Genomic DNA, 25,238 nt, shown 5'->3' with positions numbered 1-25,238 from the left:
GAGAGAGAGAGAGAGAGAGAGAGAGAGAGAGAGAGAGAATTATGATTTTTCAATTAAATCTCAATCTGCATTGGAACACCATAGTCAATCTAAATGCAATCTCAATTCCAGTTATGTTGCTCTAATTTTAACTGCTGAGTTAGTGGGACAATTGCAGGGAGTTTCTTTGAAAATTAATATCCCAGACCGTTCTCAGTTCAAAGGTGATTCCCACGAGATATGACTTAATTATCTTACTTTGCAGTGTCAATCTTTTGGTAAATAATTTTTTTACAATGGCAACTACCGGTAACTAGTGCCTTAATATCTACTGGAAAAATATTGTTAACTAAAATACACTTCAACCAGTAAAAAATTGTATTTTCCAAGTAATACAGAATTAAATACTTAAAAAATTACAACTTCTAAACTGTACTTTTATCACTCTTCTTGTTGTTGCATATTTCTGAATTGTTATCATTTCTTCTTTTTCTTCTTATCTTTTGAATTCAATGTAGCTGGATCAATGCCTTGTGATAAAGCTAGTTGATTCTTAAGGCTGAGAAGCTTTGCAACCTCAGCTGCTATTTCTTCCTTGGAGGCTCCTGCTTTCGCTTTGATTTCTCGCACATGATTACCCTGCAAGATAAATAAAATATATTGTTACATCCAAACTCAGTTCCGAGCCATTATTTCTGCACCTATACCACAGATAGACAAATGATGAGTATGAAAGACAAAATGACCATATATACCTTTGAAATTAACACAGAAAATTAAAAAATTTAATAAATTGCAAAGAAAAATAAAGTATATGAAAGTAAAACATTGACCAGCTCTGTGACACAACAGGAGTTAAGACATACCTGTTCTGTTACTAAAGCTTGCAGACGATCAGCTTCAGCTGGATTGGGCACACATGGAGGAGACTCAGTTTTCTGGGATGGTGCTGGAGGATTAGCATCTTTCTTTACAGAGTTTCCACCCTTTTTCTTCTTGTCCTTACCAGAGGGCACTGATTCTTCTCCTTTCATTTTGCTTAACTCCCCTTTCAATTTCAGTAGTGTTGCTACCTCAGCTGCAATAACATCTTTTCCAACCGTGCCATTAGCTTTCACCTCACGTACTTTTAGGCCCTAAGGATGAACAAGAAGTTTACTGGGTGCAAAAAATTCCAAGTTAAAAGAAAAAGAAAATCTAAAAGTACCACGGAAACATCTAATATATATATCATTAGTAAAATAAAAAACATTAAAAGTAATTTGTATTTTTCATTGCCATGGAAATCATACATACATACATATACCAAAGGCACTTCCCCCAATTTTGGGGGGTAGCCGACAACAACAAGAAACAAAACAAAAAGGGGACCTCTACTCTCTACGTTCCTCCAGCCTAACCAGGGACTCAGCCGAGTTCAGCTGGTACTGCTAGGGTGCCACAGCCCAACCTCCCACATTTCCACCACAGATGAAGCTTCATACTGCTGAGTCCCCTACTGCTGCTACCTCCGCGGTCATCTAAGGCACCGGAGGAAGCAGCAGGGCCTACCGGAACTGCGTCACAATCGCTCGCCATTCATTCCTATTTCTAGCACGCTCTCTTGCCTCTCTCACATCTATCCTCCTATCACCCAGAGCTTTCTTCACACCATCCATCCACCCAAACCTTGGCCTTCCTCTTGTACTTCTCCCATCAACTCTTGCATTCATCACCTTCTTTAGAAGACAGCCATTTTCCATTCTCTCAACATGGCCAAACCACCTCAACACATTCATATCCACTCTAGCCGCTAACTCATTTCTTACAATGAGTCATTGAAATAGGAGATGGCTTCAGTGCGAGCTGAAACGGTAGTTACATCGTTAACAAGGTAGGTTGGTTAACGATAGATATAGCAAGGGTGAAGCCCCACCAGACTGCCTGACTGAGTCAAGCCACTATTGACCTTTGGTCTGAGAACTGAGAGGGTTGGTCGAGAGGGTAAGTGCATCTTTAAGGATTCAGATTTGTATAGCTAAGAAAAATAAAAATTATTTTTGAAATTAGCTATTTTCTCCTATATAAATGAACTTTTAAACCTTAAAGATTCACTCTTGATGGGAGGCAATCCTTTCAAACCTAACCGGATGGTTCTTTTTCTTACCTGGACTCATCCTTCTTTCTGATCCTGTATGGAAGAAAGAAAGGGGACTCCAAGAACCTACAGGCAGCTCCCCATAGGGATATAGAAACTGTTAGGGCCTTGGCAAGCACTAGATCCAAGAAAATTTCTGCCTAGATGCTAGATGGGAGATGATGTCAGCAGTATCAAATCAGGCACATCAGCAGTAATTCTTGACTAGACATCGACTCACCCTTTCCCCAGTAAGAAAGAATGGGGAGTGGCTTCTTGGCAGACTTAGCCTGCAAGAAAATTCTCCATCATATGTAAACCAGCACATAATAGCAACGGCTGCTGCCTCCCCTCTAGAAAGGAGCAGGGATTTAAAAAAAAAAAACAGTCATTCTACTTTTCATCAAAACTTATGCCAAACGAGTCACCTCAGATGAGATTCATACTTGTCCTGTGAAGGTGCTGGGAGAATTACCCATCTACTGAGAAGCAACCTCATGACACAAGTAAAGAGACCCAAAAGCCAGTGGGTAACATCTCAAAAATACAAAGACAAAGAGTTCTGAAGCCCCACCCCCCTTTAGCTGAGTACACTGACAGGTACTGTACACTGAGAGGGTACTGATAGGACTAGCCTCACAAAGCCAGAAGAAAAAGAGTTTCAACACTTCCTTCTTGATCCTGCTGGGACTAATGAGAAGGCTGTGACACTAGAGGAGGAAGGGCTCCAATGTCAATCACGTTGACCTGAAGAAGACTCGGTGCTCCGAGAAGTGCTGAAAGTGGCCTTGAATTGTCACCTGTTCTTAAACCCTGTCGTAATGGCATAATCTCCATACGCTGGAGGATCACTGGAGACAGACCGGTTCCACCCCGAGGAGAGCCCTCGTGACTTGAACCAGTCTCCGGTTCTGCCCTGAGGAGCCCTCATGACTTGAACCAGTCTTGGCACATTGGGCGATCTTGGTGGATAGTAGCACTTAAGTGCAAAGGAAGGCAGTGTGATATGCGTCATCGAGGGAAACAGGTGACCGAGGACAGAATCCCTGTACAAACTGTAGACTAGGTCTCATGAAGTCAAAGCACAACGGCGTCAATGACCTTAGATGTCAGGATGCCTGAAAACTTTAAATCATTCATTCATTCATTCATTCAAAGCACAAGTGAGCCTGTAACTCTGTGCCCTCAAATAAGAAGATCAAACACTAGGTGATCAGTCATGTGGAAACTGATCGCTCAATGATGGAGTGTAATGAGACCAAGCACGTGAAGTCCAAGAACATGGAGACCTGATACGAGGACCCTTTGCCCGTGTAAACCGGGAAATGGAGATCTGGTACTTGCTGATCCTCTACGTGCAGACATGAGGATCATGCTCGTTTTGCTCGCACTCATGGAGGATAGTCTCCGGGAAAATGTGGATGACGATAAAAGCACCGCTCTACCTTGCTCTCGTCATGTAAAAGAGCAAGAAGAATGATCGGAGGTGTCACCACCTAAACGCTTCGGGGGAGCTTTCTTCGTCAGTGTCAGTGAAGCGTCTCAGGAACATCAAGAGGCAAGAGATGGGAGAGGGTTGCACCCTACATCCCAAAAATACAGCGCTCGTCCTCAATCTCACACGAGATTTAGCATTAGTAGTTGGAGAGTGAGCTGTTGTTCTTTATACCTCAATACTTCAAGTGGAAGGTGACCACCACTTCCTTCTCTTTAGGGCAGAAGACATCATGTCTGAAGGCTTGGCATTAGGCAAAGAAAGTGCAGGAACAGGTATGGTGATAGAGGAAGGTGAGCATATGTGCTTTGGTTCCCACTTCCCAGACATCAAAGATTTCTGGGGTGGTGGCAATCTCTTGCCAGCAGGCAGAGGAGGCTATGCTGCGGTAACAGGCAACGACATGTCAAGGAGCTGTGCATCACACCACTCTCTGCAAGTGATACAGCCAAAGTGGAGATTGCAACAAAGTAAGACTTCTGGGTCCCAGCAGCAGCTAACACATCAAGCAGCTTCTTGGACGATGGGGCATCATCGATACCTGGGGCAGACCATAACTTACCAATATCAAAGTCCAGGCAAAAATCATTGGAGTACTTTGAGACATAGGAAGGGAAGGAAGGGAAGGGAACTACTACCTTTGCTGGGGAAGGCAATACTCCTGTCTCACTAAAAGGACCACTCCCCGAATTCAAGGTGGGGTCTCCTTTCCCCTCATGAATTCCTCAAGAGGACCAAGACCTAGAAGAAGTCAAAGGACACAGTAGGTTTCAAACCCAAAACTGAGAAAAAGGAACTAGAGTTTCTTCGGCATCACCAAATCCAATGACGATGAATCCCTCTTTAGACTTTTTCTGTCTCTTCTTCAAGAACTCAACAACTGAAGAGACCGCTCTCTATACTTGTCACTAGGGTAAGCCTATGAGCAGTCACGCACCCTGTAAAAATTAGTGTTGATGGGAAGCCCCATCTGGCTAAAATTATAGCCAGGCTTTTCAAGACAAAGCTGCATGTCTGCCTGTGGATGCGCCATCAGAAGCCAACAATACAAACATTGAATGGAGACAGAGAAAGCATTAAAAAGCTAGTAATAAGGATGCATGAAAGTGTGTCAGGAAAGCATTGTAGCCAAAGTCAAAGTGAGGATTGCTTCACATGTCGGGTGTGCAGGCCCTACCATTCAATCGACAGACAACTATGTTTACAGTACCTTGTTGAAAGTTTAATATCCGTTAAAGCTTCGCTGAAGTCCCACTCTTATTTAAGGACAATGGTTTACACTCGCAAAGAGATAAAATAAGAGTTTGCATAGTACTGTACTGTAAAATTACTGTACAGTAATATACACAACAGTACATAGAGTGAACTACATCAAAACAATGCAGCGGTTAGTTGATGAGAATAGCAACGAATCATCTTACCACAGTGGATAAATTTTTTGCTGAATTTTGCATTTCACAGTAGTCTCTGTTACCTAACCCATGAACTTTGAGGTATGATTGTATATGGCTGTCCTTCCACAAGACATTAAGGATTTTTACCATAGTACTTCTCATTTAAGGAGCAATCACTCTTACATAATTGTGAATGTACTTTAACAAAAATCTAATAAAATCATTAAGTTATATAGGCCAAGTACTGCACAGCATACAGTTATATAACAAAGGACAGTAAGTTATGACTGATCCTGTTAACCAAATAAATTTTCCAGCCCTTGTGTAACAATGGTTTTTTGTCTTTTCTATCAAGCCACTGATCTGTATTTGATCTAAAACTGTGAATACTTTACTGTACTTAGTTTTATATAAATATGAATACTGTTTTTTATCTAATAATATTAGGAAATAGGAGACCAGGAGAGTCATTAAGTGGAGCAGCAATTATTCGTGGATTTTCTGCATTCGCTGGTGTGTCTGCTACCTATCCAACTCTGACTGTATAGGCTTCTATTATATACTAGTGATGCTGAGCATGCAAAAATATATACATATATATTTATATATATATATATAAGCCAGACCCTTGCTTTTTATTATATAGGGGAGATTGCATATCAATTGTTGAATCATAAAATTTGAAAGGAAAACTACAAATTGTAAATTTTAAAATATTTTAGACAGTTTCAGTAATATTTCAAAACACAACTAAATCACATGATGTTATCACAGCTATTTAAGTATATCTATCTATGTAAACAGGATTTTCATATAGGAAATTAAATGTTTCACAGTACTGTACTCATGACTAGACATTCCTTAAATTTGAGTTTTTGTAAACCTTATACCTTTCTGGCAAGTCACTGAAAGAAAACAAAAGTTATACCACATATTGAAAATTTCTGAAACTCAAGATATCTTGTTACATACATAAAACAATAAGAAACATAATTAAAACCTAAAAAAAAGTTGAAAGCTTTGCATCCTTTTTCTTACCTGTTCAGCAACACGAGCTTCCATTTTAGCCACTTCGGCAGGATCAGCTGTTTTTCTTTCCGGTGACTGGCCTCTAAACTTTTCAAACAATTTCTTAATGGTGTCGTCATCTATCTGCGTGATGAGTGGCGAAGGTTCTTGAATGACATGGCCCGCAGGTAAAAAGCAAGTAAAAGCAGATGGAAGGCGGTTCAAAACCAAGGGATTGTTGAGATATGATTTCATCTTCTTGGAGGTATCTGGCATATATGGCTCCAAAATGATGCTTACCAAAGCAGCAATATTAGCTGCCACCGCAATGACAGTGGCACCCCGCCTTTTGTCTTCATCTGTCCGATCAGGTTTGATAAGTTTATAAGGCTCATTTTCCTGAATATACTGATTACCAATCTTTGTAATGGATAGAATACACTTCAGAGCATCGCGTTGACGATTAGCACACATTGCAGACATGTACTGTTCTAACTCATTGTTTATATTAGCCATAACTTGATAGTCTGACTCTGATGGATGTGCTTCTGGTATAGTACTTTTGAAGAACTTGAAGACAAATGAAAGCGACCGATGAACAAAGTTTCCCAGGTTATTCAAAAGCTCACTATTATTTTTTGTCTGGAAATCAACCCATGAAAATGTTGTATCTTGTGACTCAGGTCTCACAAAAAGCAAATAGAATCTGAAAATATCACTTGGAATTCCAGTTTCGATGGCTTGATCGCCAAACACGCCAACTCCTCTACTCTTGGAGAATTTTCCATCTTCATAATTGAGAAATTCTGTGGCAATAATATTGGAAACCATTGTCCATTTTTGCTTTGTGCCAATCAACACCGAGGGAAATACGACACCATGGAAGGGAACATTATCTTTAGCCATGAATTCATAATACTTTACAATACTAGGATTCTTCCACCACTTCTCCCATTCACTGGTGTAATTTGCAGTGATACTGATATATCCAATAGGGGCATCAAACCACACATAGAATACCTTATCCTTAAAGCCATCCAATGGGACTGGTGTTCCCCACTTCAAATCTCTGGTGATACAGCGGGACTTTAGTCCATCCCTACACCAGCTATCGCATATAACTTTAGCGTTGTTGCTCCAATTCTTTGATGTTGCCTTGAGCCAAGGAGAATAATTGCTTTCAATCTTAGGTAAATCCAAAAAGAGATGAGTGGAGGACTTTATACTTGGTGGACTAGAACATAACTTGCACCTAGGCTTTATGAGTTCTACGGCATTGACAAGCTTTCCACAACCATCACACTGGTCACCACGTGCATCTTCATAACCGCAGCCTATGTGAGGACAAATGCCTTCAACAAATCTGTCGGCAAGGAATCTTTCACACTTTCCGCAATGAAGCTGTTCCACAGAATCTTGGTTTATCACTCCATTCCTCTCTAAATCCCAAAATATATCTTGGGTTATTTTGGTTTGGAGGTTGGTGGTTGTACGCCCAAAATGGTCAAACTGAATATTAAACCATTTATACACCTCGGAATGAACAGTAAAATATTTATCACATATTTGCTGAGGTGTTAAACCTTCAGCAATAGCTTTTGTTTCAGTAGCAGTGCCATACTCATCAGTACCACAGATATAAAGAACATTGTCCCCTCGCAAACGACAGAACCTAGCAAAGCAGTCACCAGAAAGCACACAACCAATAATATTGCCAAGATGAGGAACATTATTAACGTAGGGCAAAGAGGCAGTTATTAGTATATTGGTTTCTCCATCAACTGGTAGAACTGGTGCACTCTTGACCAAAAGATCACGTCCTTCAGGTGGGTTCTGCCATGATGTTTTAGCTGCCAAGATTTGTTCTGCTGTTATTACAAGACGCTTTTCCTGGAAAAGAAATTCAATCTTAACAATAAAACTTTTTATTTCTATACTAATTTGATGTTCATATTACTTCTCACTCGAAGCTTGCTTATATAGATTTTTATCAAAGAATTTCAAAAACTTCCTGTTTTCTTTCCTTACAATCCCCTCACCATGAGGCAATGGATCCCCCTTCAGTTATTGCAAACATTTGTCACTATCGGATATACATGCACACTTATTCTATGACAACGTATATTTTTACATTTATTTTTTTACTACTAATTATAGAATGAATTTTTCAGAGATTTGCCTTTATTTCTATTATATATTTCACTATAAATAACAGAGGAGCAAAGCACTATCATGTACTTTTCCTTTGAAAAAGTCTTTCTATTCATTGTGTAGTGATTACAGCAAAATTTTTCAGGAGTTATTTTCCATACTGTATATTATTTCACTGTAAATAATCGCAAAGTACACGATTTATACCTCCGTCAAAGGACATAAAACATCTCATCAATAACAGACCTTACTTTATACAGAAAGGTAAAAAAAAAATTTCCTTTGACAAAAGAAATTATGACTCATAGAAATCCAATTCACATCCGAGCTAACTTAGAACTTCATTATTCTTAACTTTACAGGCAAATGAATGAGACAGAGTTGCTCCCCATCTTTCCTTTGAAACATCCGTTAACAGAGATAGATCTTATTTCCAAGGAAACTATACGTGACAACCAATGATGACAGTCTCACCAACACAGCAGTTGAAGTTGGTTGTTCAACATTGGAATAGAGATAGTGTTTGGATCGAATCTTTCTCCAATTTTGATTGAGACGTTACTTCAAAACTTTCCACTTCATGAGTCCCATCGGCATGAGCTTCTCTCAAGATGCCATGACTCATAGAAGTACAAGCCACATTCAAGCTGACTTAGAACTTTATTCTTCTTAACTTTACGGGCAAATGAAGAAAAGACGGAACCCACTTTAGGCAAAAATGGGGCAGCAGAATAATTTTGCTTGTTCTTAACCCCCTGCAACATTTATCACTAGTTTAACCCTAGGGAATGGTGAAAAGTTGTACAGATCCAGATTAGGCCAGTCCTGTAACAAAGAATATACCTTTTCATGCTAAATGATCTGGAACTGGTGAACAAATAAATTTTTTTTTTAAGATTTAGAAATGTTGCATATATGGCTACGTTTGGTTATCCCCACAAATCCTAAACCCTTAAGCAACCCTGATGGATGTGGTCACAATTAGTTTGCCAAATCTCATTTTCATTGCTTAACTGATTTATTAATATATTTGATTTACCTTCGATATACAAAGAAAAAAAGGGTAATTTCTCAATCTGTCCAAGTTCATAGCTATATTCTCCTATCCAGTTTCCACATATACGCTAATGCTGCTGTGTCGCATGACTACACTGCCTTGTATTCCCACATTACCAGTAGCTTCTTTGAAGCATCAGTGAACAATTTTACATTGCAATCTAATCCCCGAGATGATTACTGTACAGTATTACCCTAATTATCTTAGTCAAAACATTACACATGCCATTCAATAAATGTATAAAAAATTTATATGAAGAAGGTTGAGTTTTAATAATTTTGAATTACAATTGGTAAAACACTTTCCTGTCATACTATCTGGAAAAGAAAATATCATAGTAACACCATTATGGTACTGCAATTAAACATTAAAATGTAACAAAATATAAGCATTGCAATTAAAGAGCAAATTTTACCTGATCCGCAGGGGCTCCAGTGGCTCCCACTTTGCTGGGGGATGCAGCTTCTCCCTTAAGGAGGTTCAAGGTACAACTAGAAATACTTGGAGGAGTATGTAATTTAGCAGCCCATGGTTTTAAAGTATATCCATTATCGCCATACCACAGGGATACACTTTTCTGAAAGGAAATAAACAAACTTAAATTGATAGATCATTATGCATGTGCTCAGGCCACTCAAATATGGTATAAAAATTACATAAATGTACAACTAATGAAAATTAACCTGAATGTCAAATAAAAGTGCAATCTAATTTTGGTACTTCTGTTGAATAACTCATTAGATCACATACTATTGCAGAAAAATTATTCTTTCTCTAAAGTCCACAAATCTACAATTCCCTTTTTTGATGGCAAGTTGATGATGACAGTACAACTACTCCACCATATTTAAATGTTTAAAGGTCACTCATGAATGGCAGAGGCAAGGGATAATGACATTGCCCTAGCTGTCAGCGACCAAGGCCCCTCTCCACCCAAGGTAGGACCAGGGAGAGCCAGACAATGGCTGCTGATGACTCAGCAGGTAGACTTATAGGCTCCCTCAAACCCCCCCCCCCCTCCTTAGCTCACGAGGATGGTGAAGTTGCAGACACTAAAGAAACTATCGAGTCTGAGCAGGATTCGCACCTCAGTATGGCAAACACCAGGCAGGGATAGTTCCAATAAGCCACCACAATCCTAGCAACATGGCAGCTGCATCTTTTTGTATAAACTGACTGACTTTCTGTATAAAATTACCCTTTTTTCTCTCTCTCTATCCAAGCAATAGTTATAAAGTCAATCATATTTTTACTGGTTGAAAGAAACATTATATTTGCGTCCCGGACAGTGCATGGGACAACAGGCTATAGCAAAAATTAATTATAATTATGGTCTATAGACATCAATAAAGATGTTAACTGGGTTTCTCTTCTTGTGCAAAATCACTTTCCTTAAACCCAATATCAAATATCAACTAAAGCATTTATTTATATGTTAAACATACGAAAAAGAGAGAAAGAATTGGTTCTTTTACACAAATTTCCTGTTACTAGTTTACGTGATGGTGGTGTGATTATATCACTAGAATTAACCTGCTGTCCTGGAATTTCTACCTGGAGTATAAAGAAACTTTTTTCCATAATGGTACATCCAAAAATACATTACACTACGATTTGGGCACTACAAATATTAACATGAATAAAAACATATAGTCGGGCTAATTCAACAAATTTATAGCAACAAAAAAATGGTTTAAAAAAATGTCAAAACCAACAACCCCATAAAAAGTGAATGAGTGGTACCTCGCTACTCTCTTACCTGCCATTGTTTGATGACTTGGTAACCAAGCTTTAATAATCATCTTCACCACACGCAGAAGAATACCCTTACATAAAGGGTGAAGGTTTATATTCACATAATAAAAAAAGTTCAGCTGGAATTCACCAAAAACACAAAGAAATATAAAACTCATTAACTCCCTACCTTAAAATGATCCACCTCTTGTAGAGTATTAAGGAAAGATACCAGAGAAGGAAATTCTTCAAGAAGATTACGACTTGGTTGTTCCCACAACAGCGGTAATAAGGATGAGAATAATACAACTGAAGCTCCATTTTTTTCCTGAAATGTATAAAGGCAAAATAAAACTTCTCTCCACAAGTTATTACAATTTCTGAAATTTTGAGAGATTCAGGGGAAACTAAAATATTTAAAACATGTTATTTTTATTAGTAAAATAAATTTTTGAATATACTTACCCGATAATCATGTAGCTGTCAACTCCGTTGCCCGACAGAATTCTATGGAGGGATACGCCAGCTATCACAATACTAGAAGGGGGTGCATTTACCAGCGCCACCTGTGGCCAGGTACTCAAGTACTTCTTGTTGACACCTCCTCAATTATTCCTCGGTCCACTGGTTCTCTATGGGGAGGAAGGGAGGGTCGATTAAATCATGATTATCGGGTAAGTATATTCAAAAATTTATTTTACTAATAAAAATAACATTTTTCAATATTAAACTTACCCGATAATCATGTAGCTGATTCACACCCAGGGGGGTGGGTGAAAAACCAGTGTACAAGACTAAAGGATAGCTAAGTATCCCGTATTTCATATAATCAGTTATCCACAATAACAATGAAATAATAAGTACCTGGTAAGGAAGTCGACTTGAACCGTTACTCTGCTTTTAATAAGATCGTCTTCCTTACTGAGCGCAGCGTTCCTCTTGGGAGGCTGAATCAACTCAAAGGTGCTAAAGTATACAGGGCTGCAACCCATACTAAAGGACCTCATCACAACCTTTAACCTCGGCGCTTCTCAAGAAAGAATTGACCACCCGCCAAATCAACAAGGATGTGGAAGGCTTCTTAGCCGACCGTACAACCCATAAAAAGTATTCAAGAGAAAGGTTAAAAGGTTATGGGATTATGGAAATGTAGTGGCTGAGCCCTCGCCTACTACTGCATTCGTTGCTACGAATGGTCCCAGGGTGTAGCAGTACTCGTAAAGAGACTGGACATCTTTGAGATAGAATGATGCGAACACTGACTTGCTTCTCCAATAGGTTGCATCCATAACACTCTGCAGAGAATGGTTCTGTTTGAAGGCCACTGAAGTAGCCACAGCTCCCACTTCATGTGTCCTTACCTTCAGCAAAGCAAGGTCTTCTTCCTTCAGACGAGAATGTGTTTCTCTAATCAGAAGCCTGAATAGTAAGAAACTGAGTTCTTAGAACTTGGAAAAGAAGGTTTCTTGATAGCACACTATAAGGCTTCTGATTGTCCTTGTAAAGGTTAAGACCTTTTTAGATAGTACCTAAGAGCTCTAACTGGGCAAAGTACTCTTTTCAGATCATTCCCCACCAAGTTGGACAGGCTTGGGATCTCGAACGACTTAGGCCAAGGACGTGAAGGAAGCTCGTTTAGCAAAAACCGAGCTGCAAGGAACATGTAGCCGTTTCAGATGTGAAAACAATGATCCTGCTGAAGGCGTGGATCTCACTTACTCTTTTAGCTGTTGTCAAGCACACGAGGAAAAGAGTTTTTAATGTGAGGTCCTAAAAAGAGGCTGATTGGAGAGGTTCAAATCTTGATGACATAAGGAACCTTAGGACCACGTCTAGATTCCAGCCTGGAGTGGACAACCGACGTTCCTTTGAGGTCTCAAAAGACCTAGGGAGGTCCTGTAGATCTTTGTTGGTGGAAAGATCCAAGCCTCTGTGGCGGAAAACCGCTGCCAACATACTTCTGTAACCCTTGATCGTAGGAGCTGAAAGGGATCTTACTTTCCTTAGATATAACAGGAAGTCAGCAATCTGGGTTACAGTGGTACTGGTTGAGGAAACTGCATTGGTCTTGTACCAGCTACGGAAGACTTCCCCTTGAGACTGATAGATTCTGAGAGTGGATGTTCTCCTTGCTTTAACAATCGCTCTGGCTGCCTCCTTCGAAAAGCCCCTAGCTCTTGAGAGTCTTTCGAAAGTCTGAAGGCAGTCAGACGAAGAGCGTGGAGGATTGGGTGTACCTTCTTTACGTGAGGTAGACTTAGAAGGTTCACTCCTAGAGGAAGAGTCCTGGGAATGTCGACCAGCCATTGCAGTACCTCTAAGAACCATTCTCTCGCGGACCAGAGCGGAGCCAACCAACGTCAGCCGTGTCCCTTAGTGAGAGGAGAACTTCTGAAGTACTCTGTTGACAATCTTGAACAGCGGGAATGCATACAGGTCGAGATGGAACCAATCCAGCAGAAAAGCATCCACGTGAACTGCTGCTGGGTCTGGAATCGGAGAACAATACAACAGGAGTCTCTAGGTTATCGAGGTAGTGAACAGATCTATGGTTGGCTGACCCCACAGGGCCCAAAGTCTGTTGCAAACATTCTTGAGAAGGGTCCACTCTGTGGGGATGACCTGACCCTTCCGTCTGAGGTGATCTGCCATGACATTCATACCGCCCTGAATGAACCTCGTTACCAGTTAGCTTTCGATCTAAAGACCAGATGAGTAGGTCCCTTGCGATCTAGAACAACTTCCACGAAAGAGTCCCTCCCTGCTTGAAGATGTAAGCCAGGGCTGTGGTGTTGTCAGAGTCCACCTCCACCACTTTGTTAAGCTGGAGGGACTTGAAGTTTATCAAGGCCAGAATAACTGCCAACAACTTCTTGCAAATGATGTGAAGTGTCCTTTGCTCCTGATTCCATGTTCCCGAGCATTCTTGTCCGTCCAAAGTCGCACCCCAGCCCGTGTCTGATGCGTCCGAGAGGAGACGGCGGTCGTGTTTCTGAACAGCCAAAGGTAGCCTTCCTTGAGAAGAAAGCTGTTCTTACACCACGCGAGAGAAGACCTCCTCTCTTCGGAAACAGGAACTGAGACCGTCTCTAGCGTCATGTCCTTTATCCAGTGAGCAGCTAGATGATACTGAAGGGAGGGGAGGTGGAGTCTCCCTAACACGATGAACATGGCCAGCGATGAAAGTGTCCCTGTTAGACTCATCCACTACCTGACTGAGCATCGGTTCCTTCTCAGCATGCTCTGGATGCATTCTAGGGCTTGGAAGATCCTTGGGGCCGACGGAAAAGTCCGAAAAGCTCGACTCTGAAGATCCATACCCAAGGAGACAATGGTCTGGGATGGAACGAGCTGAGACTCCTCAAAATTGACCAGGAGGCCCAGTTCCTTGGTCAGATCCATAGTCCAATTGAAAATCTCCAGACAGCGACGACTTGTGGGAGCTCTTAAAAGCCAGTCGTCTGACGGAGCCGGACACAAGATCATGATACTGCTGCACAGTCTGTGAACTGTCAATCATGGGCAAGCGAGGAAGTACAGTGACAACCCGAATCTGTCTAGACTGTCTGGGTCGTACAGACAACTCCTTAACGGGTTGCTGAGGTTGCCGCACTGCGTCACAACAAGTCACTTCTGTTGGTTGTTGAACGTCTTCCCCGTGACACATTGACTCCGTAAACAAAAAATCCTCTAACAAGGACTAAGCTTGGACTGCATGTCATGCAACACAGCTCAAGGTCTATGGGAGCAGGTGTGGTAACAGACGGGGTTAGCGACTGAAGTGGAACCATAACCTTCCCTGGAAGCATGTTATGCTTAAATAAAAGTCCATAAGAGGTTATGCAGCTAAAGGCTCCCTCCAAATGACAGAGTCCTCAAGGGAATATCAGAAGGAGGGAGAAAAGAACTTTCTCATCTACAGGGACCTTATCCTAGAAAAGCTAAGTTCTCTGAGTGAGGGTTCACTGGTGCAAAAGCAGCAGACTAGAAGGCAACGTTATGAAACTGCTTGACAGTCTAGTGAGTTGGCAACAACCCAAGATGTGTGACTGAGAAGCATGCGGTAAGGTATGCAGAGCATGATGTATGCAGAGTATGCTGTATGCAGAGCATGCTGTATGTAGAGCATGTTGTATGCAGAGCATGCTGAATGCAGAGCATGCTGTATGCAGAGCATGTTGTATGCAGAGCATGCTGAATGCAGAGCATGCTGTATGCTGAGCATGTAGTAAGCAGAGCCTGCTGTAAGCAGAGCCTGCTGTAAGGAAAGCAGAGCGTGTGCATGGCGTTTAACATTTCTCAGAAATTCCATGACCAGTGCTAGAGTGCTTTATGCATGCTTGCATGGGGTTTAAAAATCAACATAATGTTTACCTTACATTCATAACTCATGATTCATATTTTTGCCATGGTTTGAAAATGGAGGTATGCTGAACAGCAGAGTCAGAACGAGCTGGAACAACAATAGTTGTGGTTTCCTCTTCAAGACTCTGTTGAGGGAACACCTGAGGCTCAGTCTGCAAAGGCTGAATAAAAGACAAGCAGAAGGAAGGCGCATGGGTGGAGGAGGCTGACTCCTAGCATGAGTGGTTGAACCCAAGGGTTGCGCTTGCTGAGCGGTTGGCGGAAGCGGAGTAGCAAGTTCCAGTTCCTGTGGTGTGAGCGGAGCGCGATGAGGAAGAGGCTGCGCAGAACAAGGTAAATGTCTCGCAAGCTGAGGCTCCTGAGGCGCAAGGCTACTGACTCATGGACGGGAGAGGTTGTTGTACCTCAACCGAGTGTTGCATCACTGGTGGAGCAGCAAGTGGAGGCGGAGGAAGAGAGGTATAATCCTCCTGATCCCAATGTAAAGGTTGCCTTAAGGAAGACGGAGGCTGAACACCACTGGGAACAGCAAACTCAGCACGTGGCTCAACATCGTACGCCTGGCAGGTGGTACTGCGATCAGGCGGAGCGAGCGTAGGCGGAGGGAGTGTAGGCGGAGGCGGAGGAGCAACACTCTCAGCCCGACACTCACGCATCAAGTCCGAAAGCTGTGCTTGCATGGACTGTAGTAGAGTCCACAACATCGTACGCCTGGCAGGTGGTACTGCGATCAGGCGGAGCGAGTGTAGGCCGAGGGAGTGTAGGCGGAGGCGGAGGAGCAACACTCTCAGCCCGACACTCACGCATCAAGTCCGAAAGCTGTGCTTGCATGGACTGTAGTAGAGTCCACAACATCGTACGCCTGGCAGGTGGTACTGCGATCAGGCGGAGCGAGCATAGGCGGAGGGAGTGTAGGCGGAGGCGGAGGAGCAACACTCTCAGCCCGACACTCACGCATCAAGTCCGAAAGCTGTGCTTGCATGGACTGTAGAAGAGTCCACAACATCGTACGCCTGGCAGGTGGTACTGCGATCAGGCGGAGCGAGCATAGGCGGAGGGAGTGTAGGCGGAGGCGGAGGCGCAACACTCTCAGCCCGACACTCACGCATCAAGTCCGAAAGCAGTGCTTGCATGGACTGTAGTAGAGTCCACTTGGGGTCGGCAGAAACTACAGTAGGCTGAGGTAAAGCCTTAACAGTCGAGCTCTGTTGTGGCAGAACCTTACTCCTCTTAGGCGGAGTGCATTCAACTGATGACTGAGGAGAGTCAGAGCTAACCCAATGACTGTGAACTCTAACTTCGTACGTCTGGCATAGGTCTGGACTTTACGGCTAAAAGGTCTTGAGACCTGAGACCAGCGTTTTCTCCCCTAAATTTCTTCTGCAGACGAGCAAAATAAGGGCTCAATCGTCTGCGGGTGGGAGTGACGGTCTCGGTAAGACACGCCCACAACCACCGAGGATACTTCTGTGCGCCGATCAAGGCCTGCTGAACCCTTCTGCCCTTCGACATTGCTTCTCCCCTGGGCTTGGGAGCTTGCAAGAGGTCCCGGACTGGGAGGACGACTGGCGCGCACAAAAGTACCCTCACGCACAACACTGACATACTTTGCGCTAATCACTTATCACTTTGATTTCTGTTTGCACTTATTTCACTGAACTCGAAACTTTAAGTGGTTTGTACCTGAAACACGCAATTCTATCCTTTCTCAAAAGTTAGTAATTGCGAAAACAGAATTACAATGTAACAGAAAAATCTAATGAAAGATAATTCAGTGGCTGGAAAGAGACTAAACACTAGATCACTCTAGAAACGTTTAGTTTCTTCCCCTAAAGAGACTAGGGAGAAGAGCAAAAACGATAACGACGTTACTCGTACGCCTGGCAGGCTTGAATGAAACGTTTATCCTCTTTCTCCCTACGTCTCTATCTCTCTCTCTCTCTCTCTCTCTCTTGACTTAGAACCTGAGAGAAGAGCCCAATCATATATATCGTTAAAACATATTATTGTTAAAGGAAAAAAACTGAAAAGTTCCTTTATTAGGATCAAAACCATTAAGTTAAGAAAGAATGAACAAAACGCTAGACACGGTTACTCTTACTGCAACGTGAAACCGTGAACATTCTTTCTCTATCGTAACGATAGAGTGCAAGTTGAACGTTCTGAACGTCAACAACTGCAGAGACAAAACAAAACGTTAGTTCAACTTTGAAAACAGTACGAGACTATCAAAGAAATTCTTTCAAACTCTGTGGCGGAAATAGCATAATATGTTAACAGGTAAAACCGAAATGACGGGCTCAATGTTAATTAACTTCGGTACCAAGAAAAGACCGCCTACTATTAGGAAGGTCGAATATAAACAAATATAAAAATTAATTTTAATAAGTTTATAATAAAAGGAAGTTAATCGAAGAGGCCTATAAGAGGCGGAGAGATATAAAATAAATCTATAACTTTTGTTAAGCAAAATTAAGAAAGAGAGTCTATACTCTCTTAGACACCAACACTTCCGTCTAAGGGAAGGGTCGGCCATTGAAAGGTGAACGAGAGATCATACTCTCTTCGTCACCAAACTAATCAAATTAATTCCAAAAGCTAACTAAGCTAATATAGAAGTTTCCAGTAAAGCGACAGCCGAAATCAAAGAGAAATACTTCACCAAAGTCGTGAAAATACTCCAAGAACATAAGCGTATCCCAGAACGTCTTGCCGGAAGCACGACAGAGGAATAATTGAGGAGGTGTCAACAAGAAGTACTTGAGTACCTGGCCACAGGTGGCGCTGGTAAATGCACCCCCTTCTAGTATTGTGATAGCTGGCGTATCCCTCCATAGAATTCTGTCGGGCAACGGAGTTGACAGCTACATGATTATCGGGTAAGTTTAATATTGAAAATTTTAAAATATAAAATATACCATTAGCTAATCAACATTTATCTTTTCATAAACTACTCCTAAAAAGCTGAAAACTTTTAAAATAGGAAAATATACCATTAGCTAATCAATATACCAACATTTATCTTTTCATAAACTACCCGGTTGAAAATATTTTCATAAGCTACTGAAACACACAAAAATCTATTGTATCAATACAATAAAAAGATCAAACCTTGCACTTCAGCTGACTTCCACTACTAAGTTTTGATAATAAAACCTGTAGACTACTGCGTAAGGTTTTATCCTCCCGGCCAGTGCCAACAGATGCCAAATAGGGTAAGAGAACTGGCTGTAAAGAAAAAAAGACAATTCTATCTGAAATAATGATCAAACAGCTTTCATGAAAGGAAATCATACATTATTATATTTCTATTAAACCTGTAAAATGTCCAAAAAAAATCTTGACATAATTATATCAATTACATATTTATACATTACATACATAAATACACACATAAGGCTTACATATAGTGTACATATACATCAATGTACAGTATATATATATATATATATATAATTTGAATGAATTACTACCAATTGTGTCACGTGGTGGCCCGGGGAATTGGGTAAAACTCGCTGGTAAGAGACTGATGTCTCGCCAGGTAAATCCTCGGACAGCTGTTAGCGTCAGGTTCCAATTCTTTTATGGGCTCTCGTGACATGGTTGGTTTCGACCTGGCCTTTCATTAGAAGGGGCTAGCGTTCGATCCCAAGTATGAGGTAGAAATTTATTTCTATTTGAACACGATGTTGCGTTGATATTTATCCATATTGACTCATTAGGGGTAATTTGAATGAATTACTACCAATTGTGTCACGTGGTGGCCCGGGGAATTGGGTAAAACTCGCTGGTAAGAGACTGATGTCTCGCCAGGTAAATCCTCGGACAGCTGTTAGCGTCAGGTTCCAATTCTTTTATGGGCTCTCGTGACATGGTTGGTTTCGACCTGGCCTTTCATTAGAAGGGGCTAGCGTTCGATCCCAAGTATGAGGTAGAAATTTATTTCTATTTGAACACGATGTTGCGTTGATATTTATCCATATTGACTCATTAGGGGTAATTTGAATGAATTACTACCAATTGTGTCACGTGGTGGCCCGGGGAATTGGGTAAAACTCGCTGGTAAGAGACTGATGTCTCGCCAGGTAAATCCTCGGACAGCTGTTAGCGTCAGGTTCCAATTCTTTTATGGGCTCTCGTGACATGGTTGGTTTCGACCTGGCCTTTCATTAGAAGGGGCTAGCGTTCGATCCCAAGTATGAGGTAGAAATTTATTTCTATTTGAACACGATGTTGTGTTGATATTTATCCATATTGACTCATTAGGGGTAATTTGAATGAATTACTACCAATTGTGTCACGTGGTGGCCCGGGGAATTGGGTAAAACTCGCTGGTAAGAGACTGATGTCTCGCCAGGTAAAACTCGCTGGTAAGAGACTGATGTCTCGCCAGGTAAATCCTCGGACAGCTGTTAGCGTCAGGTTCCAATTCTTTTATGGGCTCTCGTGACATGGTTGGTTTCGACCTGGCCTTTCATTAGAAGGGGCTAGCGTTCGATCCCAAGTATGAGGTAGAAATTCATTTCTATTTGGACACGATGTTGTGTTGATATTTATCCATATATATATATATATATATATATATATATATATATATATATATATATATATATATATATATATAAAACTTTACTGTTTATTGTCAAATAAAACTGCATATTATATTGTTTGGAGTTGAACAAATCATATAGTTTTTATAAATATTTGCAACATATTCCATGTCCCTGAAAATGTATATTCAGACCCTGAAAGCACCTGTCTACCCCCCCCCCCCCAAGTGCTGAGATATAGCCAATTCTGTGATTATTGGAGGCCATTTTGATTTTTAATGATTTGAAACCTTAAATGGCAAACTTGAGTGCAAAGAGACAAATAATTCAGATTCAGCACCCCAATATCCTTAGGAGAAAAGTGTCTGACAGCTTTTCCTCAAATATGCCTCTAACAACTTAAATACTGTAAGACCGTTTTTTTGGCTGTGGTTATAACTCACGAATCAATGATTTTGCACAAAATAACAACTGAGAATAGAACAGCCCACAAAATTTAATGCAGCTGCTTTGATTACTTTTTATCAGAATTTCATAAGTTAAAAACATGAATATCCATAAAATCAATAATCTGATGGGTAGTTTTATCAAGATCAAAAATGAAAATCAGTATGTTAAATTAGAAATCCATAATGCTAGTTGCATCTGTGCTGAACATCTGATAAAGAAGCATGCAACATACACTCCTCATTTTGAAAAAATTTATATAAGACTTAACCATAATCCAAATGAAAACCACGAAGCAATCATAATCAAAATAATAATCAGGATACCATATCCAAAGAACTGAAACCATTAAAAAAATGCTTAAGTATTTGAAAAAAAAACAATGCTCTGCCCACTTCAAAAGAGCATTAATGGTCTTAAAAACCATTAATATTTACGAAAAATTCAAGGACATAAAAGTTATAACCCCATCGCAATATTCTTACAGCATATGATACTTGTCCTTCAATAGAAAATTACAATTTATCATCTTACTTTGTCCCTTCTGCTGATACACTAGGAACTGGTCTATATTCATAATAAAGTAACTGCCAATGCTATATTTAACATTTTAGAAATTTCAACTATTAGGAGTTAAATTACAGCTGAATAATAACAGCACCTTTAATATTAGTAAGAACAATCAACACTTTTACAACTATAATTTGGAAAACTTACCCAAAGAATTCCCAGATATGTAAAAAGATCCCCTCTTGTACAGTTATTGTGTTGCTGCCTATACAGAGAGTTCCAGGTAGTGAATGACCATAACCTCAGTATTTCAAACAACGGTTAAATAAACACATTACCATTCAAAAACTCACAGAACATATTCATCAATAGGTTTAACTCTTTGTTCTACCAATATCAATAGGTTTGAATGGAAAGTCCTGGAAACCCTTTACAGAGTATAGTAGAAACTATTTCCTTGTTTTGATAACCACATGATGACATACACCAACTCCTATTCAATGATCCTCATCAGCTGTGCCCTGCCTGCAGAGGGCATTCCTGTAACCAGGCCACACCATGCAACAAGTGTTGTGAAGGGGTCATCAATACTTTCCTATGATGCCCCTGCAATAACCACTTCCACTAGCCACTCCTTGGAAGGAGGATTTTGCACTCACCAGGAGGGCCCCAACATAATCAATATGCCATCCATCTGTAAAGCAGAAAACTTCCCCACTGGGGTGAAGGCCACCTCCGTTCCCGGCTCACTAGGGGAAACGGGAACGTCTTCTTCCCCGAAAATTAAAATGCCACCACTCTTGTCCCACCAGCCTCCAGAGGAGACCAATGGCAAAGGGTCAGAAGGCAACATATCAGGGGTCACAGGTAAAAGTCGGGATTTTTTCAAACTTCGAGGATGACCCCAAAGGCGAAGAATTCCATTTAGATTTCCTCCTACTGCCATCCGCTACCCACTAGGAGGATGACCACTCACAACACTCAGTACAAGGAAAGGCCTGACTACAGAAGAGTCCTCTGAGGATACGTCTCCTTGGAGCTCATAAAGGTGCCAAATTTATTGTCCGACACCCCTATACATTTCCGCATCCCTGCAAGCATCCCCACTGAAGATATAAAGTTGCTAACATGCTGAAAAAGCATTAGAAAGATTGCCAAGTACTCCAGCCAGCGAGAACATCTGTCCTCGCTGATGGTTGCTATCAAAGTGACTACTCAATACACAAGCAGGGGGCGGGGCTTCACCGCTCCAAGTTGGTAACTACTGACTATTTATTCACACCTCGTTATAAATTTTAACAGCCGTGTATACCAGTTTTACTGTTACCTTCTATGTAAGAATAAAGATTTACATTTATACCAAAACAAACATCCTCTTTTCACCAAGTGCCCCAAGTTGAAATTGGCTCAACTAGTCAGGCAGGTGAGTAGCTCTTTCTCCCCAACCTGTTGTTAACTACCAAAACTATTTAATGAACAAAAGGCTTGCATTTGCTTAAGAACAATATACACTTCAAATGCTAACCAAGTGGACTGCTCACTTAATGACAACTTCAATCACTGATGGGGTTGTAAAAACAGAATTCGATCATTGAACAAGGAGCCCTGTAATGACACACTTTACAGCCCAATAGAGAATAATTACCACACAAAAAAATTGAATTTTCACTAGATGACAGCCAAAGAAAAAGTGAAGGGTTACAGAAGGTGAATTGGCAGTACAGTAATTTTAACAGCTGTTCCCTGTTGGAGCCATTGGTCTTATGACCTCATGCTATTCTAACTAGAAATGTAGCTTAGCTAATAATAGTAATAATATAAAAGATGATAGTTTGCATTTTTTGTAAGAACAAAACTGCCAAGTATTTCCCACCAAAATAGCAGGAAAAGTATTTCTAAATCTTGTACAGTTTGTGTAAGCACCATACAAACCTTAAGCTCTGTGGCTTCCCACTGTAGCAGTTCCTCAATGTCATTACTGCCGAGATTGGATGCTTGTAGTAAAAAAAGGACTGCACTGTTAGCATGAAGATGAGCAACAGTATTCCCTTCGGTTACTTCTAAAATCACTGGAGCTGCAAGTGCTGGAATAAGAAAGTACAGCAAGTAATCTAATGAGCATATTAAAATCTTTATATATGTAACAATATTCAATAACACAAAATAGCAAATCTTTTGATTTTGTATTTTTCATAGATATACAAACCTGAGTCCTTTTAATTAGGAGTATTTTCTCGCATAAGATGGAGCAGTTGTTGAGTCACTAATAGGACCAAGGTAGTTGAGTTACAACATGGTTGAAAAGGACAAATTCACTCACCAGCCTGAATCAGTTCAGCCACATTTGACCTACTGCCTCAGGACTAGGAGGGGAGATTGATTGGGGAGGGGTAGGTATTATTTTGAAATTTTCTTTGTTCCTACACTAATAAAGACCTTTCATTCTTTAATTAAGCAAACTTACTCCATAGTGGGAGGTAGTCCTTAATGAGCAAGACTAGACAGACCTATTCCCTCTGGAATAAAAAAATTCTACCTGGTCCCATAATGAGAGTAAAAGAGATGACTCTCATAACCTTCAAATCAACTAGTTATAGGGATGTAGTAACTGTTACGGCCTGGGCTGGAACTAGTTAAAAGGAACTTTGTACTAGGTCACAGAAGATCCTTGTTCACTGCATCGTAAGTATCCTACCCTTCCTCATATGAAGCAATGGATTTGATAAGACACTTGTCCATTTTCTTCCTTGTTGTAAGATGATTGGGGAAAATTGCTTCTAACAGACTGCCTCTTGGAATTTATACTCCTGAATGAAAGAATGAGTGATTGCCAATTATCTGGCCACACGACATCAATGGTCATTGATGTCGACTATATTAAGATAAATAGGATTGAAAAATCCTGTTTTTTATGCGCCCAGAAGTCCTGGCAAACAAAAGCTCCATTGTTTTGACTGTCCTTCATTACTATTACTTGGTTTTGATAATAGTAACTTTTCTTTATTATAATGACTCGTTAAAACAGCAAAATTTAAAAAAGTTAATTTATATATCAAGAAAATTACACATATTTTAAGGTGTTTCAAACCGACTGATGACGATATCTAGCACAAAGCCATAGCTTTTCAGTTATGGCAATTAACCCACCTTAACTTTAAAACTATTTTTTTCTGCCAGAAATCATTATGAAAAATGTTCAAAACACCACAAAAAAACATTAAAAACCAGTCTTATTTTCTACAATTTGTTCATTGTGCCATTTTATAATTTCACCAAAATAGGGAATGATAATTCCCGTTTATGTGAACAGAAGACCTGGTCCATCGATCTGTAAAGGCTCCTCTGCATCTACTTTTATAGCAGCTGCCGACAATAGGATATGTACTTCAATTTAGTGCATTTGAAGGGATCTATTAGATAATGTGAATTCCAATGCACTAATATTGTAGAATACTACAATAAAACTAATTTATCAAAATTGTTCAAATTACCTGAAAATATGGTATTATCATACAAATAGACAGGACAAAATTTACTAATGAAAAAAAAAATTGGGGTATACAGTACAGTATATTGAAAAACTTGTGTTTTCTTTGAAAATTACCTTTATTTCCCTGGTAAATTAATAGTTAATAAGATATACCCAATATATCCTAGGGGTTGTTGTGGCCTGATTGGTAACGTCTCTGCCTGGTGATCCCCAGTCGGGGGTTCGAGTCCCGCTCAAACTCGTTAGTGCCATTAGTCTCTGCAACCTTACCATCTTTGTGAGCTAAGGTTGGGGGGTTTGGGGGAGCCTATAGGTCTATCTGCTGAGTCATCAGCAGCCACTGCCTGGCCCTCCCTGGTCCTAGCTTGGGCGCTGATCATATACTTATGGTCAGTCTCTAGGTCATTGTCCTGCTTGCTATGGCAATGTCACTGTCCCTTGCCTCTGCCATTCATGAGTGACCATTAAACCTTTATGGTAATGGGGGCCACCCAGTGGGAACCAATGGTTTTGGGTGGGGAAAATTTACTGGCGAATCGATAAATAATGGTAATTCTAATCTTTTCTTCAATATATATTATTTTCTGTGACGCATAATAAATTGAACAAAATACGGGGATCCTCTTCCCCTGAAATGTTTATTTTAAATCTTTTGTTTGTGTTTTGCGAGTGGACATTTCTGCTCCTGTTTGTGCGAATGAATTTATACTTCCTGTACACAAGCCATCCTCCTTGATGCTCCATGACGAGTTTATACTTCCTGCACACATATGCTATTCCCCTACCATGCCTACCATATGACAAAGTTTACTTTATTTTGGCTGGTATGTATGCTGGAGTGTGATGTAGGCAGTTCTGTGACACACCCTGTTTTCTCCGACAACGCTTCAGTTCCTTTGTAGCTATGTTATATATCGGATGAGCCTTATGGAGCTCAAAGTA

General features: G+C 40.6%; 1 protein-coding gene across 2 annotated transcripts in view; it reads right to left on the bottom strand.

Moving 5' to 3' along the window:
- Positions 1 to 339: 339 nt before the first annotated feature.
- Positions 340 to 25,238, bottom strand: part of LOC137616605 (methionine--tRNA ligase, cytoplasmic-like) — a 27,818-nt gene continuing 2,919 nt past the window's right edge. For both annotated transcript variants that reach the window (XM_068346502.1, XM_068346501.1), the window contains exons 3-9: positions 22,739 to 22,890; positions 18,411 to 18,527; positions 11,125 to 11,262; positions 9,616 to 9,777; positions 6,023 to 7,882; positions 846 to 1,115; positions 340 to 618 (exon numbers count right to left, since the gene is read on the bottom strand). In XM_068346502.1, coding sequence (XP_068202603.1) covers positions 457 to 618; positions 846 to 1,115; positions 6,023 to 7,882; positions 9,616 to 9,777; positions 11,125 to 11,262; positions 18,411 to 18,527; positions 22,739 to 22,890 — 2,861 coding nt within the window. In that variant the 3' untranslated portion in view covers positions 340 to 456. The remainder of the gene's footprint in view (positions 619 to 845; positions 1,116 to 6,022; positions 7,883 to 9,615; positions 9,778 to 11,124; positions 11,263 to 18,410; positions 18,528 to 22,738; positions 22,891 to 25,238) is intronic.

Source organism: Palaemon carinicauda, chromosome 22 (genome assembly GCF_036898095.1).
Source record: "Palaemon carinicauda isolate YSFRI2023 chromosome 22, ASM3689809v2, whole genome shotgun sequence".
Classification (NCBI taxonomy): Eukaryota; Metazoa; Arthropoda; class Malacostraca; order Decapoda; family Palaemonidae; genus Palaemon; species Palaemon carinicauda.
The sequence above is the reverse complement of the archived record's forward strand: the minus strand, read 5'-3'. Positions and strand labels throughout refer to the sequence as shown.